A 22925-nucleotide genomic window follows, 5' to 3' on the forward strand; every position below is an offset into this window, starting at 1 on the left:
GCTGGCACATGATGGCATATATCACATTGGTAGATGTGCAGGTGAACGAGCCCCTGATGGTATGGCTGATGTGAAGTGAAAAAACAGATTGACAGAGCCAGACGAGTACCCAGAAGTCACCTCCTACAAGACAGGCCCAACAAAGAAAATAACAGAACACCACTAGCTGTCACCTTCAGCCCCCAACTAAAACCTCTCCAGCGCATCATCAGAGATCTACAACCTATCCTGAAAGATGATCCTTTACTCTCACAGATCTTGGGAGACAGACCTGTCCTCGCTTACAGACAACCCCCCAACCTAAAGCAAATACTCACCAGCAACCACACATCACTGAACAAAACCACTAACCCAGGAACCTATCCTTGTAACAAACCCCGATGCCAACTCTGTCCACATATCTATTCAAGTGACATCATCATAGGACCTAATCACATCAGCCATACCATCAGGGGCTCGTTCACCTGCACATCTACCAATGTGATATATGCCATCATGTGCCAGCAATGCCCCTCTGCCATGTACATTGGCCAAACTGGACAGTCTCTACGCAAAAGAATTAATGGACACAAATCTGACATCAGGAATCAAAATACTCAAAAACCAGTGGGAGAACACTTTAACCTGTCTGGTCATTCAGTGACAGACCTGCGGGTGGCTATATTACAACAGAAAAACTTCAAAAACAGACTCCAAAGAGAGACTGCAGAGCTAGAATTGATATGCAAACTAGACACAATCAACTCCGGTTTGAATAAGGACTGGGAATGGCTGAGCCATTACAAACGTTGACTCTATCTCCCCTTGTAAGTACTCTCACACTTCTTATCACACTGTCTGTACTCGGCTAGCTTGATTATCACTTCAAAAGCTTTTTTTCTCTTAATTAATTGGCCTCTCAGAGTTGGTAAGACAACTCCCACCTGTTTATGCTCTCTGTATGTGTGTATATATATCTCCTCATTATATGTTCCATTCTATATGCATCCGAAGAAGTGGGCTGTAGTCCACGAAAGCTTATGCTCTAATAAATTTGTTAGTCTCTAAGGTGCCACAAGTACTCCTGTTCTTCTTTTATCTAAATTTGTAACTTTAATTCTGTTTCAAATGAAGCTAACAGTAAAATCAAATTACTGTCCTTATCTTGAACTACAGGTATGCTAAAGAGGAAACGTTCTAATCGATTATTGGACAAATAACTGAAATACTAAATGCCGTATAGTTGTGGCCATGTCAGTCCCAGGATACTAGAGAGACAAGGTGGATGAGATAATATCTTTTTATTGGACCAACTTTTGTTGGTGAGAGAGACAAGCTTTCAGGCAGACCTGAAGAAGAGCTCTGTGTGGCTTGAAAGCTTGTCTCTCACACCAATGGAAGGTGGCCCAATAAAAGATATGACCTCACCCACTTTGTTTCTCTGAAATATTAAACAGAGTCAGCATTTGTTTGAATTTAATTATAAATGATTGAAATTTCTTCAGCTATAAAGAGGGTTCAGTATTAAACAATCATACAATGAAATAAATACAAATAGTAGATCTGTATTGAGAGGATATCTTGTGTGTTGAATATAAGAGGAAATTTGCATAATTTGATTGTATGAGCCACCTTTTATTTATTTATTTTTTTTAAGGGTCTTCCCTGCTACTATCAAATTCAAGGGGGATTTGCCATGTGCTATTATTTTTATAATGCCAAGACTTTTGTTAGGTGAATTTGAAAGGTAAAAAGACAGACTATGCTCCAGAATATATATGATTTTAATAAACTATGCTCTAAATCAGGTGGGCAGAGTAGGGTCCAGGGGCCACATCCGGCCCTTCAGCCTGTTTAATCCGGCCCTCGAGCTCCCGCTCGGGAGTGGGGTCTGGGGCTTGCCCTATTCCCGCGCTCCAGCTGGGGAACGGGGTTGGAGGCCGCTCCAAGCACGTGTGCTGAGACTCCCGGAAGCAACAGCATGTCCCCCCTCCAGCTCCTACGTTTAGGAGTAGCCATAGGGCTCCGCATGCTGCCCCCACCCCAAGCGCCACCCCCGTAGCTCCCATTGGCCGGGAAATGTGGCTAATGGGAGCTGCTGGGGGTGGCGCCTGCGGACAGGGCAGCGCGCAGAGCCGCCTAGCTGCACCTCCGCATAGGAGCTGGAGTAGGGACTTGCTGCTGCTTCCAAGAGCTGCTTGAGGTAAGTGTCACCCGGAGCCTGCACTCCTGACCCCCTGCCCCAGTCCTGATCCCTCCCTTGCACCCCAACCCCCTGCCGCAGCCTGGAGCCCCCTCCCACATCCTAAACTCCTCATTTCTGGCCCAATCCCAGAGCCCGCAGCCCCAGCCAGAGCCCTCAGCATCCCCTGCACCCCACCCCTAATTTCGTGAGCATTCATGGCCCACCATACAATTTCCATACCCAGATGTGGTCCTCAGGCCAAAAAGCTTGCCCACCCCTGCTCTAAATAGATGACAGTGGGCAAAGGGTAGGGGATGGGATGAAACAAAAGGCGATTAATTAGGAATGTCTAGTATGCATCTTTTTAGTTTCACTTTTTTTCTAATGCCTTGTGTACTGTTAAACTAGGAGGTACTAATGACTAGATGAATCACAGATTGATGGCTGTGAACTCATTCTTCAGTTAACATCTAAGGATAAGGTAATCATATGCCCTCGCCTAAAACAAAAGGAGTTTTGAACTGAGTGACTGAAGGTTGCTACAATTTGTAAGGCATGGATAGCAATTTCATTGGGGGGGGGGGAAGGGGAGTAATCAAAGTATTGTTGGGGGGGGAAATAGACGTGTGCCTGTTGAGTGGGAGTTTATGGGGAGCGGTTTAGACTGTAGCAAAGGGAGGGTGGTTATGAAGAAGGGCATAAATTGGGTTGGATGATAGCATCCAACCTCTCTTGGCTCCCCTCAAGTGAGGGAGGCATGGCATTCAACAAAACAGTTCTGCCAATGTACCCCAATCTTCCTGCATCCCCACTACTCTGCACCCCACAGCTCTGCTAGTGAAATTCGAACATCCTGGGTCTGACAGCTCTGCCAGTGCACCCCGATAACCCTGCAGCCACAGAGTTACCAATGCACCCCAGCCTTCCTGCACCCTACCACTTTGCCAGTACACTCCAACCACACCACAGCCATTGTGTTCCACAGCTCTGCCAGTGTACCCAAACACTGCATGAAAACTATTAATGAATGCTGGAAGATCATTAATTGGAAGGGGTCACGGAGATGGGGTCCATCTGTTAGACAGGGGGCAGAAGATCTTTCTCTCATACATAAAACTGTCAATATTTTAGAACAGGAATCCTGTCTGTAATTTTGTTTCTGCCCTCTTTCAGCAATGCCCCAATGTGTCCCATTAACTCTCACCTTTACTCTGCCAACGCTGGAGTTGATGAAATGTACAAGCTCTTCACATCCTTTTACAATCCACGCATTAGTGGATATTCTCCAGGCTATGGCTCCTTCAAAATTGGTGCTCCCATTAAGGAGGCCAAGCTGGAGTCTGCTGAAGAATTTGGCACACATCTGCCCACTTGTGCCCCTACTCTTGTTAATCAGAATTTTCTGCTTTCTCAGTCTACCTTGTCAGTTATTCTCTGTAAATCCTCCTTGGTCAGTGCTGTGAGGTCAGTATGGTCTGCTAATCTGAGGTTATGCACAGTCCCACTATATAATGTGACTCCTCCCATTTCATCTCTCAGGCTACAGTCATTACTGATTCTAGTACCAAGTTAAACAAATCTGGTGATAGCATACATCCTTGTCTCACTCCTACAGTCATTCTGAACCATTCAGTCAGCTTTATGTCAACTGTCACTGCACTCATCAACTTGCTTTGGATGCTTTCTATCTGCTTGATCAACTTTTTGGAGATGCCATACATTCTCATAACTTTTCATAATTCTTTCTGCTCAATGCTATCAAAAATTTATTTGAAGTCTATAAAGTTGTACACCTCTACCCCGAGATAACGCTGTCCTCAGGAGCCAAAAAATTTTACTGTGTTATAGGTGAAACCGCGTTATATTGAACTTGTTTTGATCTGCTGGAGCGCGCAGCCCTGCTCCCCCTGCCCCCCGGAGCACTGCTTTACCACGGTATATCCGAATTCGTGTTAGATTGGGTCGCGTTATATTGGGGTAGAGGTGTGATAGGTTTGGTTGTGTTTTGTGTACTTTTCCAGTATCTGTCTTATTACAATAACTGATCTATTGTACTTCATCATGATCAAAATTAGGGCTGTCAAGCAATTAAAAAAATGAATCACGATTAATTGCCTTGTTAATAATAGAATACCATTTATTTAAATGTTTTGGATATTTTCTACATTTTCAAATATATTGATTTCAGTTACAACACAGAATACGAAGTATACAGTGCTCACTTTATATTCTTTTTGATTACAAATATTTGGACGGTAAAATGATAAACAAAAGAAATAGTATTTTTCAATTCAGCTAATACGAGTACTGTAGTGCAGTCTCTTTATCATGAAAGTTGAACTTACAGATGTAGAATTATGTACAAAAAAAAAAAAGAATTGCATTCAAAAATAAAACAATGTAAAACTTTAGAGTCTACAAGTCTACTCAGTCTTATTTCTTGTTCAGCCAATTGCTCAGACGAACATGTTTGTTTGTATTTGCAGGAGATAATGCTGCCCGCTTCTTGTTTACAATCTCACCTGAAAGTGAGAATAGGTGTTTGCATGGCACTGTTGTAGCCGTCATGTCAAGATATTTACGTGCCAGATGCGCTAAAGATTCATATGCCCCTTCAAACTTCAACCACCATTCCAGGGGATATGCGTCCATGGTGATGATGGGCTCTGTTCGATAATGATCCAAAGCAGTGCGGACCAATGCATGTTCATTTTCATCATCTGAGTTAGATGCCACCAGCAGAATGTTGATTTTCTTTTTCGATGGTTCAGGTTCTGTAGTTTCCGCATCAGAGTGCTGCTCTTTTAAGACTTCTGAAAGCATGCTCCACACCCCGTCCCTTTCAGATTTATGAAGATACCTCAGATTTTTAAACTTTGGGTCAAGTGCTGTAGCTATCTTTAGAAGTTTCACATTGGTACCTTCTTTGCGTTTTGTCAAATCTGCAGTGAAAGTGTTCTTAAAACAAACAATATGTGCTGGGTCGTCATCCAAGACTGCTATAACATAAAATATATGGCAGAATGTGGGTAAAACCACAGAGCAGGAGACATACAATTTCCCTCCTCAGAGTTCAGTCGCAAATTTAATTAATGCATTAATTTGTTAACAAGCGTGATCAGCATGGAAGCATGTCCTCTGGAATGGTGGCTGAAGCATGAAGGGGCATACAAATGTTTAGCTTATGTGGCACGTAAATACCTTGCAATGCCGGCTACCAACGTGCGATGGGAATGCCTGTTGTTGCTTTCGGATGACATTGTAAATAAGAAGCAAGTAGCATTATCTCCCCGTAAATGTAAATAAAACTTCTTTGTCTTAGCGATTGGCTGAAGAAGTAGGACTGAGTGGACTTGTAGGCTCTAAAGTTTTACATTGTTTTGTTTTTGAGTGGAGTTATGTAACAAAAACAAATCTACCTTTGTGAGTTGCACGATAAAGAGATTGCATTACAGTACTTGTATGAGGTGAACTGAAAATTACTATTTCTTTTATAATTTTTACAGTCCAAATATTTTTAATAAAAAATAATAATATAAAGAGAGCACTGTACACTTTACATGCTGTGTTGTAATTGAAATCAATATATTTATTTGAAAATGTAGAAAAACATCCAAAATATTTAATAAATTTCAGTTGGTATTTTATTGTTTAACAGTGCGATTTAAAACTGTGTTTAATTGCTATTTATGTTTAAAATCGTGATTAATTTTTTTGAATTAATCATGTGAGTTAACTGCGATTAATTGACAGTCCTAATCAAAAATCCAGCCTGTTCCTCTGCAAGTGCTGCTCCCACATACCTCTTCATTCTCCTCTGCAACGTCTTGCTGTTTGTTTTTCCTGGTACACTCAATAAGCTGATTACCCTGTAGCTCTTGCACTCGCTCTTACTGCCTTTTTATATGGATTGGTACTATTACCACTTTCCCCCATTTGCTTGGCAGTTGCTATCATTTGTAAATCTTGAAGACCTGGTCTATTACCTTTGCTGTGTGTTCTTGCCTGCCTGCAGCAGCTCTGCAGTTATGTTGTCACTTCCTGGGGTTTTTCTTTTTCAAACTTCTGTCAAGATCTTTATTATTTCTTCTAAGAATTCTGGCCTCTGTTCTCCCTTATTTGTGCTGGGAAGCTTGTCCAGAACTATTTCATCTACTGTGTTCTGCACATTGCACAGTCGTTCAAAATATTTTTTCCATTGTTTAGTCTTTACTTGTTTGCCATCAACTATTTGTCCGTGTTTGCCTTTTGCTGCAGACCTCTTCAGCTTGTATATCCCATTAATTTCTCTGACTTTGTGATACAACCCATGTCACATTTCTCTTCGCATATTCTTCTTTATGGTTGTTTGCTTATCTGGTTGTTTTCTTTGTTTTCTGTTTTATCTGTCTGGTCAGACTTGTACTCTGCTCTTAGACTTTCGCGCTCCTTCTTGTTCTCTTTCGGCTTGCTACGCTTGTCACTCAGCGGCAGCACTTTATCTGTTATTCACCTTTGTTTCTTCGTTTTGGCCTTGTAGCCCAACACTTGTTCAGCTGCTCTTGTAATTCCCCCTCTCCCCCTTTTTTTACAATATTATGTATATCTTCAGCGTTCATTTCTTCCTTCACCAGAAATATGAAGTATCAGAGGGGTAGCCGTGTTAGTCTGAATCTGTAAAAAGCAACAGAGGGTCCTGTGGCACCTTTAAGACTACCGTAACAGAAGTATTGGGAGCATAAGCTTTCGTGGGTAAGAACCTCACTTCTTCAGATGCAAGTAATGGAAATTTCCAGAGGCAGGTATAAATCAGTATGGAGATAATGAGGTTAGTTCAATCAGGGAGGGTGAGGTGCTCTGCTAGTGGTTGAGGTGTGAACACCAAGGGAGGAGAAACTGCTTCTGTAGTTGGATAGCCATTCACAGTCTTTGTTTAATCCTGATCTGATGGTGTCAAATTTGCAAATGAACTGGAGCTCAGCAGTTTCTCTTTGGAGTCTAGTCCTGAAGTTTTTTTGCTGTAAGATGGCTACCTTTACATCTGCTATTGTGTGGCCAGGGAGGTTGAAGTGTTCTCCTACAGGTTTTTGTATATTGCCATTCCTGATCTCTGACTTGTGTCCATTTATCCTCTTGCGTAGTGACTGTCCAGTTTGGCCAGTGTACATAGTAGAGGGGCATTGCTGGCACATGATGGCATATATAACATTGGTGGACATGCAGGTGAATGAGCCGGTGATGTTGTAGAAATATGAAGTTTCTTCTGTGCGACTTCTTTATGTTCATTCTGGATATCTGGCTCTTTCTTTGTTTGCCCATCAGGTATCTATGTCCATTTCCTATGTGGCTTTCTTTGTTGAAATAACAAGTTCATTATCACCAAGTTGTTGCTTAGGCTACTGAATTTCTGCCTTTCTCTTCTCACTTTCTTCACTCAGTCCAAATCTGCCTGTTGTATGTTATACAGCTACCGTTCAATATACTGGGAGCTCTGTAACCCTCTCTGTTTCATTAATGAGATCATTAATGTTTCAGAACATAATGGAATGTCCTCCAAAAGGTAAATTTATAGGGCTTCATTCATTTGGGAGGAACAGGGTGGATTGATTTAAATTAGTGGTTTTCAAACATCTTGGGCTGCATACCCCTTTCCAGATAATGTAGTCTACTGCCTACCCCTCTGAGACAAGATCATAATATATCCATGATCAGATTGCCAAGTTTTACTAAATAAAATGCATTGTCCGCCATTACAGGATTTTTCGTGTACACCTGGATGAGAGCTCGTGTACCCCTACGGGTATGAGTACCCCAGTTTGAAAATCACGAATTTAAATCAAAGTGACTTAAAGCACTGATTTTAATCTTGTTTTGTATTTGTATTTTTTAGTTACTTTCCTTAAGTAAAGGTGATTCTCATTGGTTGGTAACCAATAAAACATATTGATTTGCAACTAAATATAGTTTTTACACTAAATTTGGTATTACTTTTTGCTAAGCAGGAAGTTACACTATATCGATACATGTTTTTTAGCAGTTATGCAGCTTATCGTACATTTATTTAGATTCTTAATTTTAACATTTTTTAACATGTTAGAAAATGGTGAATCATGCATTTACAAAATGATGTATTTATTTATTTTTCTTGTGATGTGTCAAGCACTATTTGGATGGAAACTGGCATTCAATGACAAATGTGCAACATTAAGCAGCATTTAATTTTTTTATGAGTTAAATAAAACTGCCTTTAAATGTGCTGGATGCATAAGAAAAATGTTAATCTAAACATGTTTTTCATTTAAAATTGAGTTATACTTTCCTTATTTAATAAGTAATTAGCAAATTGAACTGATTATTTCAGGTAACCACGTTCAAGATTTTATAACTAGTAGAGCTCATCCTCGCACCTGGTTTTTTATTCATAGATGGATGAGGAAAACAAGCTTTCTTGCACATTTGTCTCCAAATTGGTTTCACAACTTTGAATGAATTAGTCATTGAACTGAAATAGTTGAATAAACTGAAATGAAGAGAATATTTTCCATGTATAAGCAGAAAAAGCTACTGCAGTCAAAAGCTGGTTTAACACTTCAATAAACTGATTCATGTTGTTAGCCAATGACTTCTCCCAGTAGAGTGGTTTGACTTTCTTTAAAGCTTTGGTGGCAAGCATGCACTGTTTAAACGTTTTTTTATTGAATAGATTATAGTAAATTAGGCCTTCACATAGGATGTCAGAATTTCAAATTTAATTTTTAATGTTTGTTTAAAAATGTATGTAATTTAAATAAAATCTGATTTTAAATAAAATCAACTAAAAAAAAAAATTATCCCCCCTGGGGGAGAATGGAGCAGAGAACTATATTTAGGGCTTGGTAGAATTCTTGTATTTAAGAAAAATGTATTTGGAGCACTTTGAGGAAATGGGGGAATAATTATTTTATACATTGTATATTAAATTCAGTTAATATCTCACATTGCCACCAGAAAGCTATGACATTTGGTCTCAAATAAAAATACTTAAAGGAGTCATTTCGGAGTCAGCTGGACTAATGCATTTAATCCGAAATCCTTGGAAATTATCCATCTCTAGTGGTTTGCTGAACATCTGCAAGTGCAGTATATGAAGCTATATGGAGATTTCCGGTAGGGGATTGGGAATAGACAGTCCTGTCTGCTATTACTGACTCTGCTGTTGACTGCTGTGACCTTGAGAAGTCATATAACTTTCCTGTGTCTTCTCAAGCCCCTAAAATCTGGTTAGCTGGTATTATGTAATTTAAAATTCATTAACAGGCAGACCACTGAAGTAAATTACCATTTTATAAACCTTCAAGTCATGCACTGACCTTTTTACCTAACCTGTAAAATTTTTCAGTGTAAAGTGAAATCCTCACTTATAAATGGTAGTTGCATGGATGACTTTCTGTACTTTTAAAATCTTTCTGGGCTTTGAAACTAATTTCTTATTTAAAATCACCACGTCTGTGCCCACCATTTAAAAAAAATCCTAACCATGATTTCTAGAGCATGCCAAACACTTATATATTCAGACACTGTAGTATAGATAACTATAAAAGTACTCAGTTTAAAAAGTATAGAGGGGTAGCCGTGTTAGTCTGAATCTGTAAAAAACAACAGAGGGTCCTGTGGCACCTTTAAGACTAACTTGCATCGCAAGAAGTGAGGTTCTTACCCACGAAAGCTTATGCTCCCAATACTTCTGTTAGTCTTAAAGGTGCCACAGGACCCTCTGTTGCTTTTTACAGTTTAAAAAGAACGCTGGAACTCCTACAAATGTCTAAATACATTATTCACCTGTGAAACTTTATCACTGTGTGCTAGATTCTCCATTTCAGTTCCCCTACTCTCTGGGTGCAGGGAAAGAGTGGGGGCAATGGTGGCGCTATATCTGTTTTTGCACCTCCCTATTCCAGGGTTCTATCAAGTCTTCAGTGCAATTTAAGGATGTCTTCAGAACTGCTCTGATTTGTAACAACTTGTAACTGCTGCCTGTGAGCTGTTACATTGCTTTAGAAATCCACATTTTCCATACCGAGGTTACAAAGAGTGGGGCAAGAACGGCAATGTAAAGTTATTGTACCTGCTCTTAATTAATAGGAAACCCCTCTTATGAAGCACATATTTTCTGGGGCAAGTTCACCTTAGATTGTAATAAACTTCTAAGGGCAGGTCCTTGTCTCCTTATTGGTTTGTAAAGCACCAAGCACACTATGGATGTTAGTTTACAGATAATAATAGCATCCAGTACAAAAATTAAACTACAGTAGGACTACTGGAGAGCAAAGTGATTAAATGAGTTTCCCCAGGGCAAGCAGGATTACACTGATTTAAACTTTGAATTTAGATATACACCTCTACCCCGATATAACGCTGTCCTTGGGAGCCAAAAAATCTTACCGCGTTATAGGTGAAACCGCGTTATATCGAACTTGCTTTGATCCGCCGGAGCGCGCAGCCCCGGCCCCCCGGAGCGCTGCTTTACCACCTTATATCCGAATTTGTGTTCTATCGGGTCACGTTATATTGGGGTAGAGGTGTAGTAACATAGACAACACTTCTAATTATATGAAATTTAAGCTACAAACCTTAAAAATTCAGGATATCTAGGTCCAAGGTGGACCCTTCATCCTTAATACACAATAATTTTTGTATGGGGAGGAGAGTACAGCCTTATGAATTATAGAGAGATGCTCAACTTTAACTTTGAATTTCCTGGTTTTTGGCAGTTTGTGTCTCAGGTTTATTGGATTCAGTGAAACTGATCAGAATAGCTGTTATGCCCAGGCATGAAATTGTTTTAACTAGAAGAAAGATAGATAAATCAGAAAAACCACTCACTGAACTGCAATTGAAGTCATTTGCATATCAAGTTACTGTGTGGTGTTTTAATTACAGACTTTAATTATTTGGTCTGGCAAAAATAATTAATACTTCAGTCTGATACAGATTAGGGATTTTAACCTGAAAGATAACACATTTGTGAACACAATTTTTACCTTAGAAAGCTTCATTATTCTTAAATTTCAAGGCCACCTGCTTATTATGACAATAATCTGCATGCCAGACCATAAGAGATGCTGTTGCCAAGCATAAGGGAGTAGTCTCCCCCATTTAAAGGTCAATAGTCTCTAATGATTTTTACTTTAGAGCAATAACACTTTGCTTTCACAAAAAACTTGGGTTTGGGTGAGTGACTGAACAGGATAGAATTACTTGTGGCAACTTCAGTGTTTGAAATGTCTTAGATTACATTTCAGTATATTTTTCTCTTTCTGCTAGCTCTTAAGGTAAAAAAATCTATTTAAAAATAAAATATGCAATAAAATAATAGTAATAATTAATAATATAATGCAAACCCTTGCAATATGCAGCATAGCAGCTTTTAAATATTCCGTAATGTCTTGCCTTGTTCTCTTTTGTACCACCAGGAATGTTAGCATAGGATGTTTGTTTTAATGTTGAGGTAACATACTGAAGACTTAAGCATTATTCTTTGAATAGCTAAAATAAGAAGTTTAAACCATGTTTGAATTAAGGAGATAGGACCAGTAATGCTGGTATTTACAATTAAAACAGTAATGCCTGTAGTAGAAGTATACTATAGTTGAAATGGAGTCACAAAGTCTGAGGTAACCACCAGAATTACTGGTTGGTCAAAACCCTGGAAAGTTGTCACATCCATGTGTACAAAAGGATAGAAAGCCAGCCCATGTCTTAAATCATCTGAGAAAGGCCAACAGTAGGCTATGTAAAACAAAGATAGGACAGAGGTGACCATTATGTTGAAAAAGGGCCAGAGGAAGATGTCGCAACTGGTTGCCTTGGTTGTGGATCCTCTAATGTTGTGTGACCCACTCTCTTTGAAGGCATGTTTCTCTGACACTTTTGAGGTGGCTGTCAGGATGGTAGTTTAGAGGTGCACTACCTGTTTGAAATGGAGCTGTGAAAAGGAGAGAGGGAGGAGAAGCAATGTAGGGAAACCATGGTGGAGCCCAGTCCTAGGGAGAGATTGGGTATCCAGGAGTCCTTCCTTTAACTGGCCCTTACAAAAGGTAGAGGACCTACTGTGACTGTAGCCTAGCTGCATGGTGTACCGGTTCTTTTCTTTTTCTTTTTCTTTTTCCTGGGTAGGAAAGGAATAAGATAGAAAGATTGTGTTTTTAAAAATTTAGGTGGTGGTCAGATACTACAGTGATGGGGTCGATAAGAACCTAGCGAGTTGGAAATGGAGTGGGGGACAGCAGTGGCAGTAGAAATTGATGTATTTTTAACACTTAAACTGAGGAAATGTGATGTAGGGGATGGGGAAGAAATAAGAGAAAAGTGGAAGGCTCTCTTCAGCCTTCACTTTCTTCTTCCTCTTCCCGTCTTCCCCTTCCCCCCCTCCCCACCCCCAATTTCCGGTCTTCTCTCTTAACTTTAGACTTCTTATTTCAATCACCCAGGTAGTCAAATGGGGCTAACAGGAGGCCACCCAGCTACTAAAATGGGAGAGTAATTAGGACTTGTGTTTTGGCAACAGAAAATCCTACAGGGTTAATATAATTGCAGTTGTATTAACCATAACTGATCATCATTTGTTACAGGCTGTGTCAAGGCAAATGTTTTAATGCTTTTAATAATGATATAAAATGGCATTAATGGAAAAACTAATTTTAACTGTGAAAGCTACATTTGGAAAGGCTATGTAACGGTTAAGGAATAGGTTTTATTCTGGCCGACTAAATAATATTTTGTTGAACTTTGTTTGGGCAGCACCTGGGCCTGAAGTAGGCTTGAGGTTCTGTTCTGTTCCTTCCCAAAAGTCCTTTGCTTGAGGCTGTTCCTGTAATTTTGACAAAGTATTTATTTTTAGAGCTATTTGTCCTGTGAGATTGTTTCATAGGGAATGCCAGATTGTATAACTGCAGAGGAAAAATACTTCATGACAAGAGTGCAGTTTAGACACTTGACAAATAAGTCAAAGTACTGGTAATGAATTGTACCCTTGTTTTTTGCTGTCTTTGCTAGGTGCATGTTTTTTTGTGTGTATTTTACATTTAAAATTATTTGAATGTATTTTATTTTAAACTATTTTAAGAGATCTAGCATTATAAAAGCTTTGCAATACTGCTGCTCAGGTTTGCAGAAGCATTTTATTTAATTCATTTGTACTGAACATACACTCATTGCATAAGCTTTCAGGTGTGTCATGTATGACTAAAACATAGTTAAAATCAGCATTAGCCAGATAGTGCCACCTACAGTCTACATCCAATCCCCAAGATAATTTCATATTGCACAAAGGTACTATAATGAGGACAAAGCAGCTACTTACCGAACCAATTCCTTTAAACATTAGACTCCTTCATAAATGGCCTGCCTCAGGCAGAGGGACAAGTACACACATGGGCCTTACGTAGTACTCTGAAGGTCAGTAAAATCAGGCTGTGATGAATAGATTAGAGAAGTAAATTTCCAGAGGACAGTATCCTCCATTAAGAACACTCTGACTAGGGCACCGTTTCTCAAATGCGGTCACTGTGGCCGCATGCAGCCACCAGGGAGTTTCCCTGCGCCATGACAGTTTCCTGTGCAGCATCAGCCCCTTCCCTTCCTCCCTGTTGCTCCTCCACGTTGCCTCTCTAGAGATACAGGTGGGGGACACAATGCTTAAGGAACAAGGTGAGGCGGCGAGGAGGGGGTGAGAAGGCAAGCAGTGGGCAGGGGGGAGGAGGCGAGCGGCAAGGTGAGTGGCAGGGGGCCCTGGCAGGGGAGTAAGGAGGCGAGCGGTGCGCCAGCAGCAGGGTGACAAGGCAAGCAGGGGGGTCTGGCTGCAAGCGGGGGAGTGAGGAGGTGAGCGGTGAGCCACTAGCGAGCGGGAATTCTCATGGCAGGCAGGGGGTTTCTGTGGCAGGGGAGTGAGGAGTTGAGCAGCAGTGAGGGAGTGAGGAGAGAGACAGGAGGCGAGTGAGGGGTGAGGAGGTGAGGGGTGCATGGGCAGTGGGTGAAGCCCCCCCTTTAGGGAGGCTAGCCCCCGACTGCACCCCTTCTGCCTGCGCTCCCACCCCCGGCAGTTGGAGCCCTGAGATCCCCTGTGCCTGGAGCCACAAGCCCCCCGCCCAGAGAAGCCCTGAGCACCCCTCCTCCCATGGCTGGAGGAGCCCCAGGCTGGCCAAAGCCCTGAGATCCATCCCACACCTGCCCAGAGTGTCCTCACCCCCTTGTCCAGAGGAGCTCTGGGCTGGCCAAAACCCCAAGCCCCCCCACCTGCCCGGAGGAGCCCCGAGCCAGCCACAGCCGTGCCTCCCCTCTCTCCTTCCCCTCCCCTCCCTTCCCCAGACCCAAGACAACCAGATATGTTTTTCATTATTATTTGGATTTCTATTATGTAAAAGCATTTTTAAATTTACTTCAGAATTGTTATATAGACAACCACTTTTACCAAAAAAGCAAAAGAAACGCTAATAAAAAAGACAAGAACGTGCAAAGCACCTTATTTGTATTTCTACTCTTAGATCTGGTAAAGAATAGAGAAAACTGTGCATGCTTTTTATTATTGAGTCTGCAAAAAAAAAAAACTGAAAACCTTACATAAATAAATTACAATGATTTGAATGTATATATGTGCATATTACTTTATTAACTTTAGGAAAAATAAATACACTTGAGCCAGAACGGACGACTGCATTCTGCACCGTTTGAAATGCTGTGGGGAGCTCCTGATCCAGTCTTTGCTCCCCATAGCATTCCCTGAGGAAACTTGCTGAGTCAGACGGAATCCCTCTGGTGGCGGCTACTTCTGTGCAGCACCTCTATTTCTGCCCTGCAAAAAAGTGTCCTGTGGTTAAAATGATAATCTCTTCAAGATTTTAAAATATTGTAATTACCATTTAATACAGCATACGAGGCATTTAATACCAGAACTATTTCAATGTCTCTAATTTTGTTTTTATTAGCCTAGATACAACTCCCATGCTTCTCTCATCACATGTTCCTGCATATGTTAGTTTCCCCAAATATGTAAGGCATATGAGTATTCCCATTTTTCAAAATGGATTGTATATTTCTCCCAACATTGGTCAAGTCAGATCAATCCTACACATTAAGTGCATATCAATCCTACACATTAAGAAAAAATGGTCTTAGTTAATAAAGGTAAATAGCACTCTCTGCAACAGCAATAGGGCACAGTTTATTATCTTTTAATTTTGTTTTGAACTTGTTTATCCTAAATACTTATGCATGCTTATTTGTGTTTCTTTAGATGTACTAACGAGAGTCTCCGTACATTGCCACAGCAATGGTTGTACAATGTTTTAGAAGAAATTAAATCTTGTGATCCTTCTTCTAAACTATGTGCAACGAGACGCAGTGCTGGAATTCCATTCTACATACAGGTACCTACTAATGTTGCACCTGTAACTTCATATGACTGCATTTATTTTATTGCCACATCATTGTGAGTCATATAAATCCCTGAAAAGTATGAGTGAGTACATTGTGAGATTGATGCGTGTTTTACCAATTTGACCCATTTTGGATCAAATTATGTCCTTCTAAATACTTTGTGAACGTAGATGCGGGCAGGAGTCCACATTTTGTCCCAGTTTACGTTCATGCAATTGGGATTACAAAATGGGAATATAATTCGCCGTGAGATGTGGATCTATTGACTGGCATTTCTGGAGGATGAGAGCACATGAAATTTGTGGTTTCAGTGTGGTGTTTGTCAAATGTGTAATAGTTCAGAGATTGTAAATATAGCTGCTTATTTTATTTGATAAATGAAAATGTGGATATTGCATTGTGAAGAATGTGCCTGTTTTCATTTGAGTGCTCCATTTTGGAGCTGAACTCCATTTTAGTGACACTAATACTGTAGCAAATGGAAATTCTTCTGTATTTGATAGATTATATTTGTAATTGGGACATATGAGTCAAGAACTTTTTATTCTTATGTTTGTAATTTACACTATACATTTTATGATTGGATTTTTTGTTTCAAATAAAATATGGTTGAGCAATTCAATGATGTCGAAATTTTGGCTTTCAGAAGAGGGGTAGAAGTTCGGAGACATGAGGGAAAATGTTTTCTTTCTTTCTGTAAAATATTACAGATTGTGCAGTGACAGTAACTGATTTATGATTGAGAAATTGCTTTACTATTAATGCAGATTTTCTGTGTAAAAAGAATATTTGAGGGAGACTGGGTGGTGTTGGGAATTGTTTGTAAGCTCTTTCTCTTTTTAAGTTTTTCTTTCAAATCCAGCTCCGATTGATAAAGATAAAAAATTCTTACCCTCTGATATTTGCAAGTGGTCTACATTAAATTAATTCGGTGGCTTCAGCCCTATTGCTGCGGACAAGTGTTCCCATCCATATCACAAAATTTAGCACAGTTAGCACTAATTGGCACCATTAATAGCATTCTGAGAAGCCAGGTTATGAATTGGCATCTGTGAATAAGATGGATAAGCACTAAATGAGGATAACGTTATCCTTTTTTATCTTTTTTTATCTTTTTTTTTTTATCGGTCTTTGTAGGCCGAGGTTAACATACATTGGTGGGGAAGTTTACACTGCCACTGTCCCTGCCATACCCATTTGGATAAACTAGTCTGGAAGGTGCTGCTTTGTCAATCCCCGAGGGAGTACTAAATTCACATCCTGACAATTAAATACCTGTAAATGGAGATTTGGAACTAGCTTTGGAGTTGAACTGAAACCATTTGGTTGAAGAAATGAGACGGATAAAACAAAGATAAAATATGTACAATTTTCCTTCTGGTTTTCCATTTTGTTTTTCTTTGATGGATAACTCCAAGCACACTTGTGATTAATGAATCCTGAAATGGACTGTTGCATTTAAATAATCCAAAGTATAGATTGTAGTACATATTATAAAGTATCCTAAGAAGATAGCATTAATACCTAAAAGTTCTTGTTTTATTGGTCATAAATGCAAGATTCAATGTGGCCTCTTGCCATCAGTCTCCTGAGACATGTTTTACTGGCTCAGTAAACTTGCTCTGTTGTGTTTTAATGCTTTTATAATATATTCTATAAGGTTACATGCATTTTTAAAATTACCCTTTCAGATTAAAAATATTGCTACCTAAAATAAATCTTTAAACTGCAGAGAGCAATTCCTTTTGGAAGGATAAGAGGAAGTAGTGGGAAAGAGGCTTTGTTTCATTTTTGTACTATTCGTTATCATAACATTACATTTTTAGCCTCCTTATGTTTTTGCTGAATGTTTGTCTCCCACATATTCCCCTCCATTTTATCTCCATACTGCCTCAATACTTATAGACTCATAGACTTTAAGGTCAGAAGGGACCATTATGATCATCTGGTCTGACCCCCTGCATGCTGCAGGCCATAAAACCGTCCCTACCCCTTCCCTGGACTCTGCTGTTGAAGTCCCCAATCCTGTGTTTTAGTGACTTCAATCGGCAGAGACCCTCCTGCTAGTGATCCCTGCCCCATGCTGCGGAGGAAGGCGAAAAACCTCCAGAGGCTCAGCCAATCTACCCTGGAGGAAAATTCCTTCCCGACCCCAAATATGGCGATCAGTAAGACCCCGAGCATATAGGCAAGAGTCTCTAGCCTGACCCCTGTTAGCCATTATACTATTTACCTACCATTGCTTGGTTTTCCTTGACTACTATGACTTCCTTTCTCTTCTCTCCATGCTCCATGTTTTCCCTCATAGACACTGTTAAAAGTACCAGTTGCTGCTTTTGTGCATGCTCCCAGTTTCTGTCCTCATCAGTGCTTCCGTTGGCTGAATAGCTCGGAGGTTTTGCTTTCACATTTATTTTTTGCAATGTGATATGGTATTAAATGCCTAAATATTTGTTATTGAAATGGATTCTATATGAGGTTGTTACCTGTCAAAACAGAGTTAAAGACTTTGATTCTTTTCCCCCTGAATGTAATCTAGTCTTGCTGTGTGATTTTTTTTTTTTTTTTTTTTTTTTTTTTTTTTTTAATTATTATTCTCTGGTATCCCTCTCTCCTGCCCCCTTCCTTAATATTGCATCACTTCTGAGCAGCTGCATTCATAAGTATCTTGACTGTTTTATTGTTCTTGTAATAAAAATATAGTTAAACTAAAATTTAACCAGTTCAGTGACCTTTGGACAGATGGTCCTCTTCCAAAATCAGGGTGCACATGTTGTGCTCTGGACTCCATGTTTCAGTGAAGTGTCTCCAGCGAGTATTTTTATGGTGTCTGAAGTGTGCTCCTCAGGTTGAAAGGATTGTGCTCAGAGTTAGTAGAATTAGTGACTACTTTCATTTATGGAAACCATTCACTTTAGTACTAGTTTGTAACAAAATAATGTTTAGTTAATTGTTTTTAAAATGAGGATGTTACAGCAGTACACATTTGATTGTCATAGTAATTATTAGCGCTGTCAAGCGATTAAAAATTAATCACACGATTAATTGCGATGTTAAACAATAATAGAATACCATTTATATAAATATTTGTGGATGTTTTCCACATTTTCAAATATATTGATTTCAGTTACAGTACAGAATACAAAGTGTACAGTGCTCACTTTATATTTGTTTTTTTATAAATCTTTGCACTGTAACAATAAAAGAAATAGGTATTTTTAATTCACTTAATACAAGTACTGTATTGCAATCTCTTTATCATGAAAGTTGAACTTACAAATGTAGAGTTAAGTACAAAAAATAACTGCATTCAAAAATAAAACAATGTAAAACTTTAGAGCCTACAAGTCCACACAGTCCTATTTCTTGTTCAGCCAATCGCTCAGACAGACAAGTTTGTTTACATTTTCAGGAGATGCTGCTGCTTGCTTCTTGTTTACAATGTCACCTGAAAGTGAGAACAGGCGTTCGCATGGCACTGTTGTAGCTGTCGTCGCAAGTTATTTACGTGCCAGATGCGCTAAAGATTCATATGTCCTTTCATGCTTCAACCACCATTCCAGAGGACATGCATCCTTGCTGATGTTGGGTTCTGCTCGATAACGATCCAACGCAATGCAGACCAACGCATGTTCATTTTCATCATCTGAGTCAGATACCACCAGCAGAGGTTGATTTTCTTTTTTGATGGTTTGGGTTCTGTAGTTTCTGCATCGGAGTGTTGCTCTTTTAAAACTTCTGAAAGCATGCTCCACACCCCGTCCCTCTCAAATTTTGGACGGCACTTCAGATTCTTAAATCTTGGGTCTAGTTCAGTAGCTATCTGTAGAAATCTCACATTGGTACCTTCTTTCTATTTAGTCAAATCTGCGGTGAAAGTGTTCTTAAGACAAACAATATGTGCTGGGTCATCATCCGAGACTGCTATAACATGAAATATTTGGCAGAATGCGGGTAAAACACAGAGCAGGAAGCATTCAATTCTCCCCCAAGGAATTCAGTCACGAATTTAATTAACACTTAATTTTTTTTAACCAGCGTCATCAGCATGGAAGCATGTCTCCTGGAATGGTGGCCAAAACATAAAGGGGTATATGAATGTTTAGTATATCTGGCACGTAAACATCTTGCAGTGCTGGCTACAAACGTGCCATGCAAACGTCTGTTCTCACTTCCAGGTGATATTGTAAATAAGAAGCGGACAGCATTATTTCCCATAAATGTAAACAAATTTGTTTGTCTTAGTGATTGGCTGCACAAGAAGTAGGACTGAGTGGACTCATAGGTTCTGAAATTTTACATTGTTTTGTTTTTGAGTGCAATTATATAACAAAAAAAAAAGTACATTTGTAAGTTGTGCTTTCACAATAAAATGATTGCACTATGGTACTTGTAGGAGATTAATTGAAAAATACAGTGCAAATATGTGTAATAAAAAGATATAAAGTGTACAAGGCTCACTTTATATTATTTTTAGTACAAATAATAAATATAATATTATATAAATATAAAAAAATAATAATAAATAAAATAATATAAAGTGAGCCCTGTACACTTTATAGTCTATGTTGTAATTGAAATCAATATATTTGAAAATGTAGAAAAACATCCAAACTATTTAATAAATTCAAATTGGTATGCTGTTTAACAGTGCATTTAAAACTGCGATTAATCACAATTACTTTTTTTAATTGCTATTAATTTTTTGGAGTTAATTGCATGAGTTAGCTGCAATTAATCAACAGCCCTAGTAATTATACTAACATAGTGTTTCCTCCTTTCATCTACGTATGAAATAGCTGCATTCTCCTTAGTCTCCACCATTATTTTGAATAGATAAAATACTAGGTGAACATCCAAAGTGAGAGTTGTGGGTGCATATACAACTGTTAACAATGCCTTATGGATAAAGGTTACACTGTTAAAATACAAAATTGCAGAAATGCAACAGTTAAAATAATATAAGCAGTGTTAATTCATCTACATTACACATGCTCTGTTTTACAGTATGAATTTTATGGTATAAAGAGAAATATATTCAGCATATCTAAAAAGAAAAAAGTAATGACAACTTTAATGTCATAATTTATTTCTTGCATGTAACTTACTAGTTGTGGCAGAGCGTTTGTGTGTGTGTGTCTAGTTGGAGCTTACAAGCTACATACACTTCATGCAACTGTCTGGCTTGCTGAATTCATATTCTCTGCCAGTCTTACAGTGGTTCTAAGCACTTTGAATCAACAAAACTAATGGTATGCACACACTTGCTTAAATGCACCTCGGTATGATTGAAGAAATATTCTTTAGTACACACTCAAATGATTGTATCCAGAGCTGGTTGACAAATTTTCAACCAAACTTTTTTCTGTTGAAAAATTCCATTTTGACAGAAAATTCTTTGGGGGAGGTTTCTGAGACCCAGGAAATTGGGACGTGGGGGATGGAGCCTGGGGGTGAGGGGAGACTAAGACTTAGAGAATGACTGGTCAGGGCACCCCACCATAGAATTGCTAGTAGCTTGGTGGATAGGGCACTCATGCAGGATGGTGGGGATCACAGGTTCAAGTCTCTGCTCTGTCTTATTCAGAGCAGTGAGTTAAACATCGGTCTACTACATTCTATGCAAGTCTCTGGCCAATGAATACTTAATTAGTTATACAAAGTGGAACAGCTTCAGCAGGAGATACTGACAGACTGATTGTATGGTCTGGTGGTTAATGTTGCTATTATAATCTTAACTGATTAATTTTCTGACCTTTTTTTGGTTCTCTTTTTATTGTTTGTTTTTTTTTATTCGTGAGGGTGAGTGACTGAAAATGAGACCTTTTTGAAACTTTTTTCACGAAAAAATTCAAAAAGGCCTCATTTTCATTCCAGGTTAGAATGAAACAGTTTTAAAAACCTTTAATGTTTTTGCAGAATGGTATTGTTTTCCAACCAACCCATGTCATATCAAAACTATATATATATTTTTTCAAACCAATCAAAGAAAAACAGGATTAAAATCGAAACTATTGTACAAGTTTCCCTATGGTGCTCAAGAGTGATCAGATGCTCTGCTGTAATATCTTGTATATGTATGAGAGAGAAAGAGAGAGAGATGGTAATTGGGCAGTACTGTTAGTAGATAACTAGAAAAAAATAATTACTTACGACTTTTTACCCTCCCTTAGGCTTTGTTGGCTTCGGAACCAAAGAAGAGTAAAACAAACTTACTGAAAATGACAATGAATGAGTTAATATCTTTGGCTGTACCTGTGAATGAATCAACAAACATAATCCCTCAGGTGAGAAGTAAAACACATCATGATATTAGGAAATAAAGTTCCCAAAACAGTTCATTGTCAACCAGTCGTGTTTTTTAAAAGTAGATGTAATTCATTTTTTTTGATCCACAAACATGCTAAAGTTTAGTTTCTTGAAGCATTCAGAGGTTGTGGAGTTATTGGACTCTTCATGCAAATGAATGAGATGTTTGGAACAAAAATCCTGAACATTCTATATTGACTCATTTGGTGTATTGACCCTTTCATGTGATTCCTTTTTATTAGAATTTACATAATCAGATTATTGCCCTGTATTATTTCTGAACAAATTATGAGTAAATTTTAGTATTAAGCAACGTCCCATTTGGAGTAAATAAACAATAGTTTGTGTTCCATACATAGCATAGAACAGTAATGAGAACACACACTGAAAAATGACTATTGTACATACTCACAGCTCTTCATACTTAAATATGTGATCAACTTATATTTGCAAATCTTAAAACTAATTGCTCCAATTTAATGTCGAACATCTTTATTTTTCGACATTACAGTAGCAGTACTATAAAAACTTGATAGCTGAGCATGGTTTGTAGTTGGCTAACTTCAGTGTTTGTAGTATTTAGTTACTATGCCAGCTCGTCAGCTGGTGCAAATTTATGTAGCTTCATCAAAGTCAACTTCAGTGATTACCATCAGCTGAAGATCTAGCCCAGTATGTGTAGGGAAGTACAAGAGAATACAATGTCTGTTGAGATAGCCCATGTATTAATCTTAGCTTAAAATTGGCAAGTTTTTCATAAAAACCTGTTCCAGGTTTTTTGTGTGTTGTCTAATTTTTGAGGCCACATCTACACTATAAATTTACGTTGACTCAAGGTACTTTGGCATACAGCTGCCAGTTAGTACATTGCTTGTGCGCATGCATACTTGGCTCTTTGTGTTGGTGGTGTGCATACTCACCAGGAGTGCTTGTATCAATGCAGAGAGTGGTGCACCATGGGTAGGTATCCAACCCTGCAACTCGCCACCATTCAGCATGCTGTCTTTTGGGAAGTTTTGGCATTGCATGATGGGGTGAAAATGAATCGTGCAGAGATGAC

At 39.0% G+C, this 22925-nt stretch overlaps 1 protein-coding gene across 9 annotated transcripts in view; it reads left to right on the plus strand.

Annotated features, from left to right (window-relative positions):
• The window catches only part of THADA (THADA armadillo repeat containing), a 324280-nt gene that overhangs the window by 46719 nt on the left and 254636 nt on the right, over positions 1-22925 (plus strand). For 8 of the 9 annotated variants that reach the window (XM_034764451.1, XM_034764450.1, XM_034764456.1 and 5 more), the window contains 2 exons: positions 15414-15546; positions 21730-21843. In XM_034764451.1, coding sequence (XP_034620342.1) covers positions 15414-15546; positions 21730-21843 — 247 coding nt within the window. The remainder of the gene's footprint in view (positions 1-15413; positions 15547-21729; positions 21844-22925) is intronic. The other variant, XM_034764454.1, reaches the window with a different exon arrangement.

Source organism: Trachemys scripta, chromosome 3 (genome assembly GCF_013100865.1).
Source record: "Trachemys scripta elegans isolate TJP31775 chromosome 3, CAS_Tse_1.0, whole genome shotgun sequence".
Classification (NCBI taxonomy): Eukaryota; Metazoa; Chordata; order Testudines; family Emydidae; genus Trachemys; species Trachemys scripta.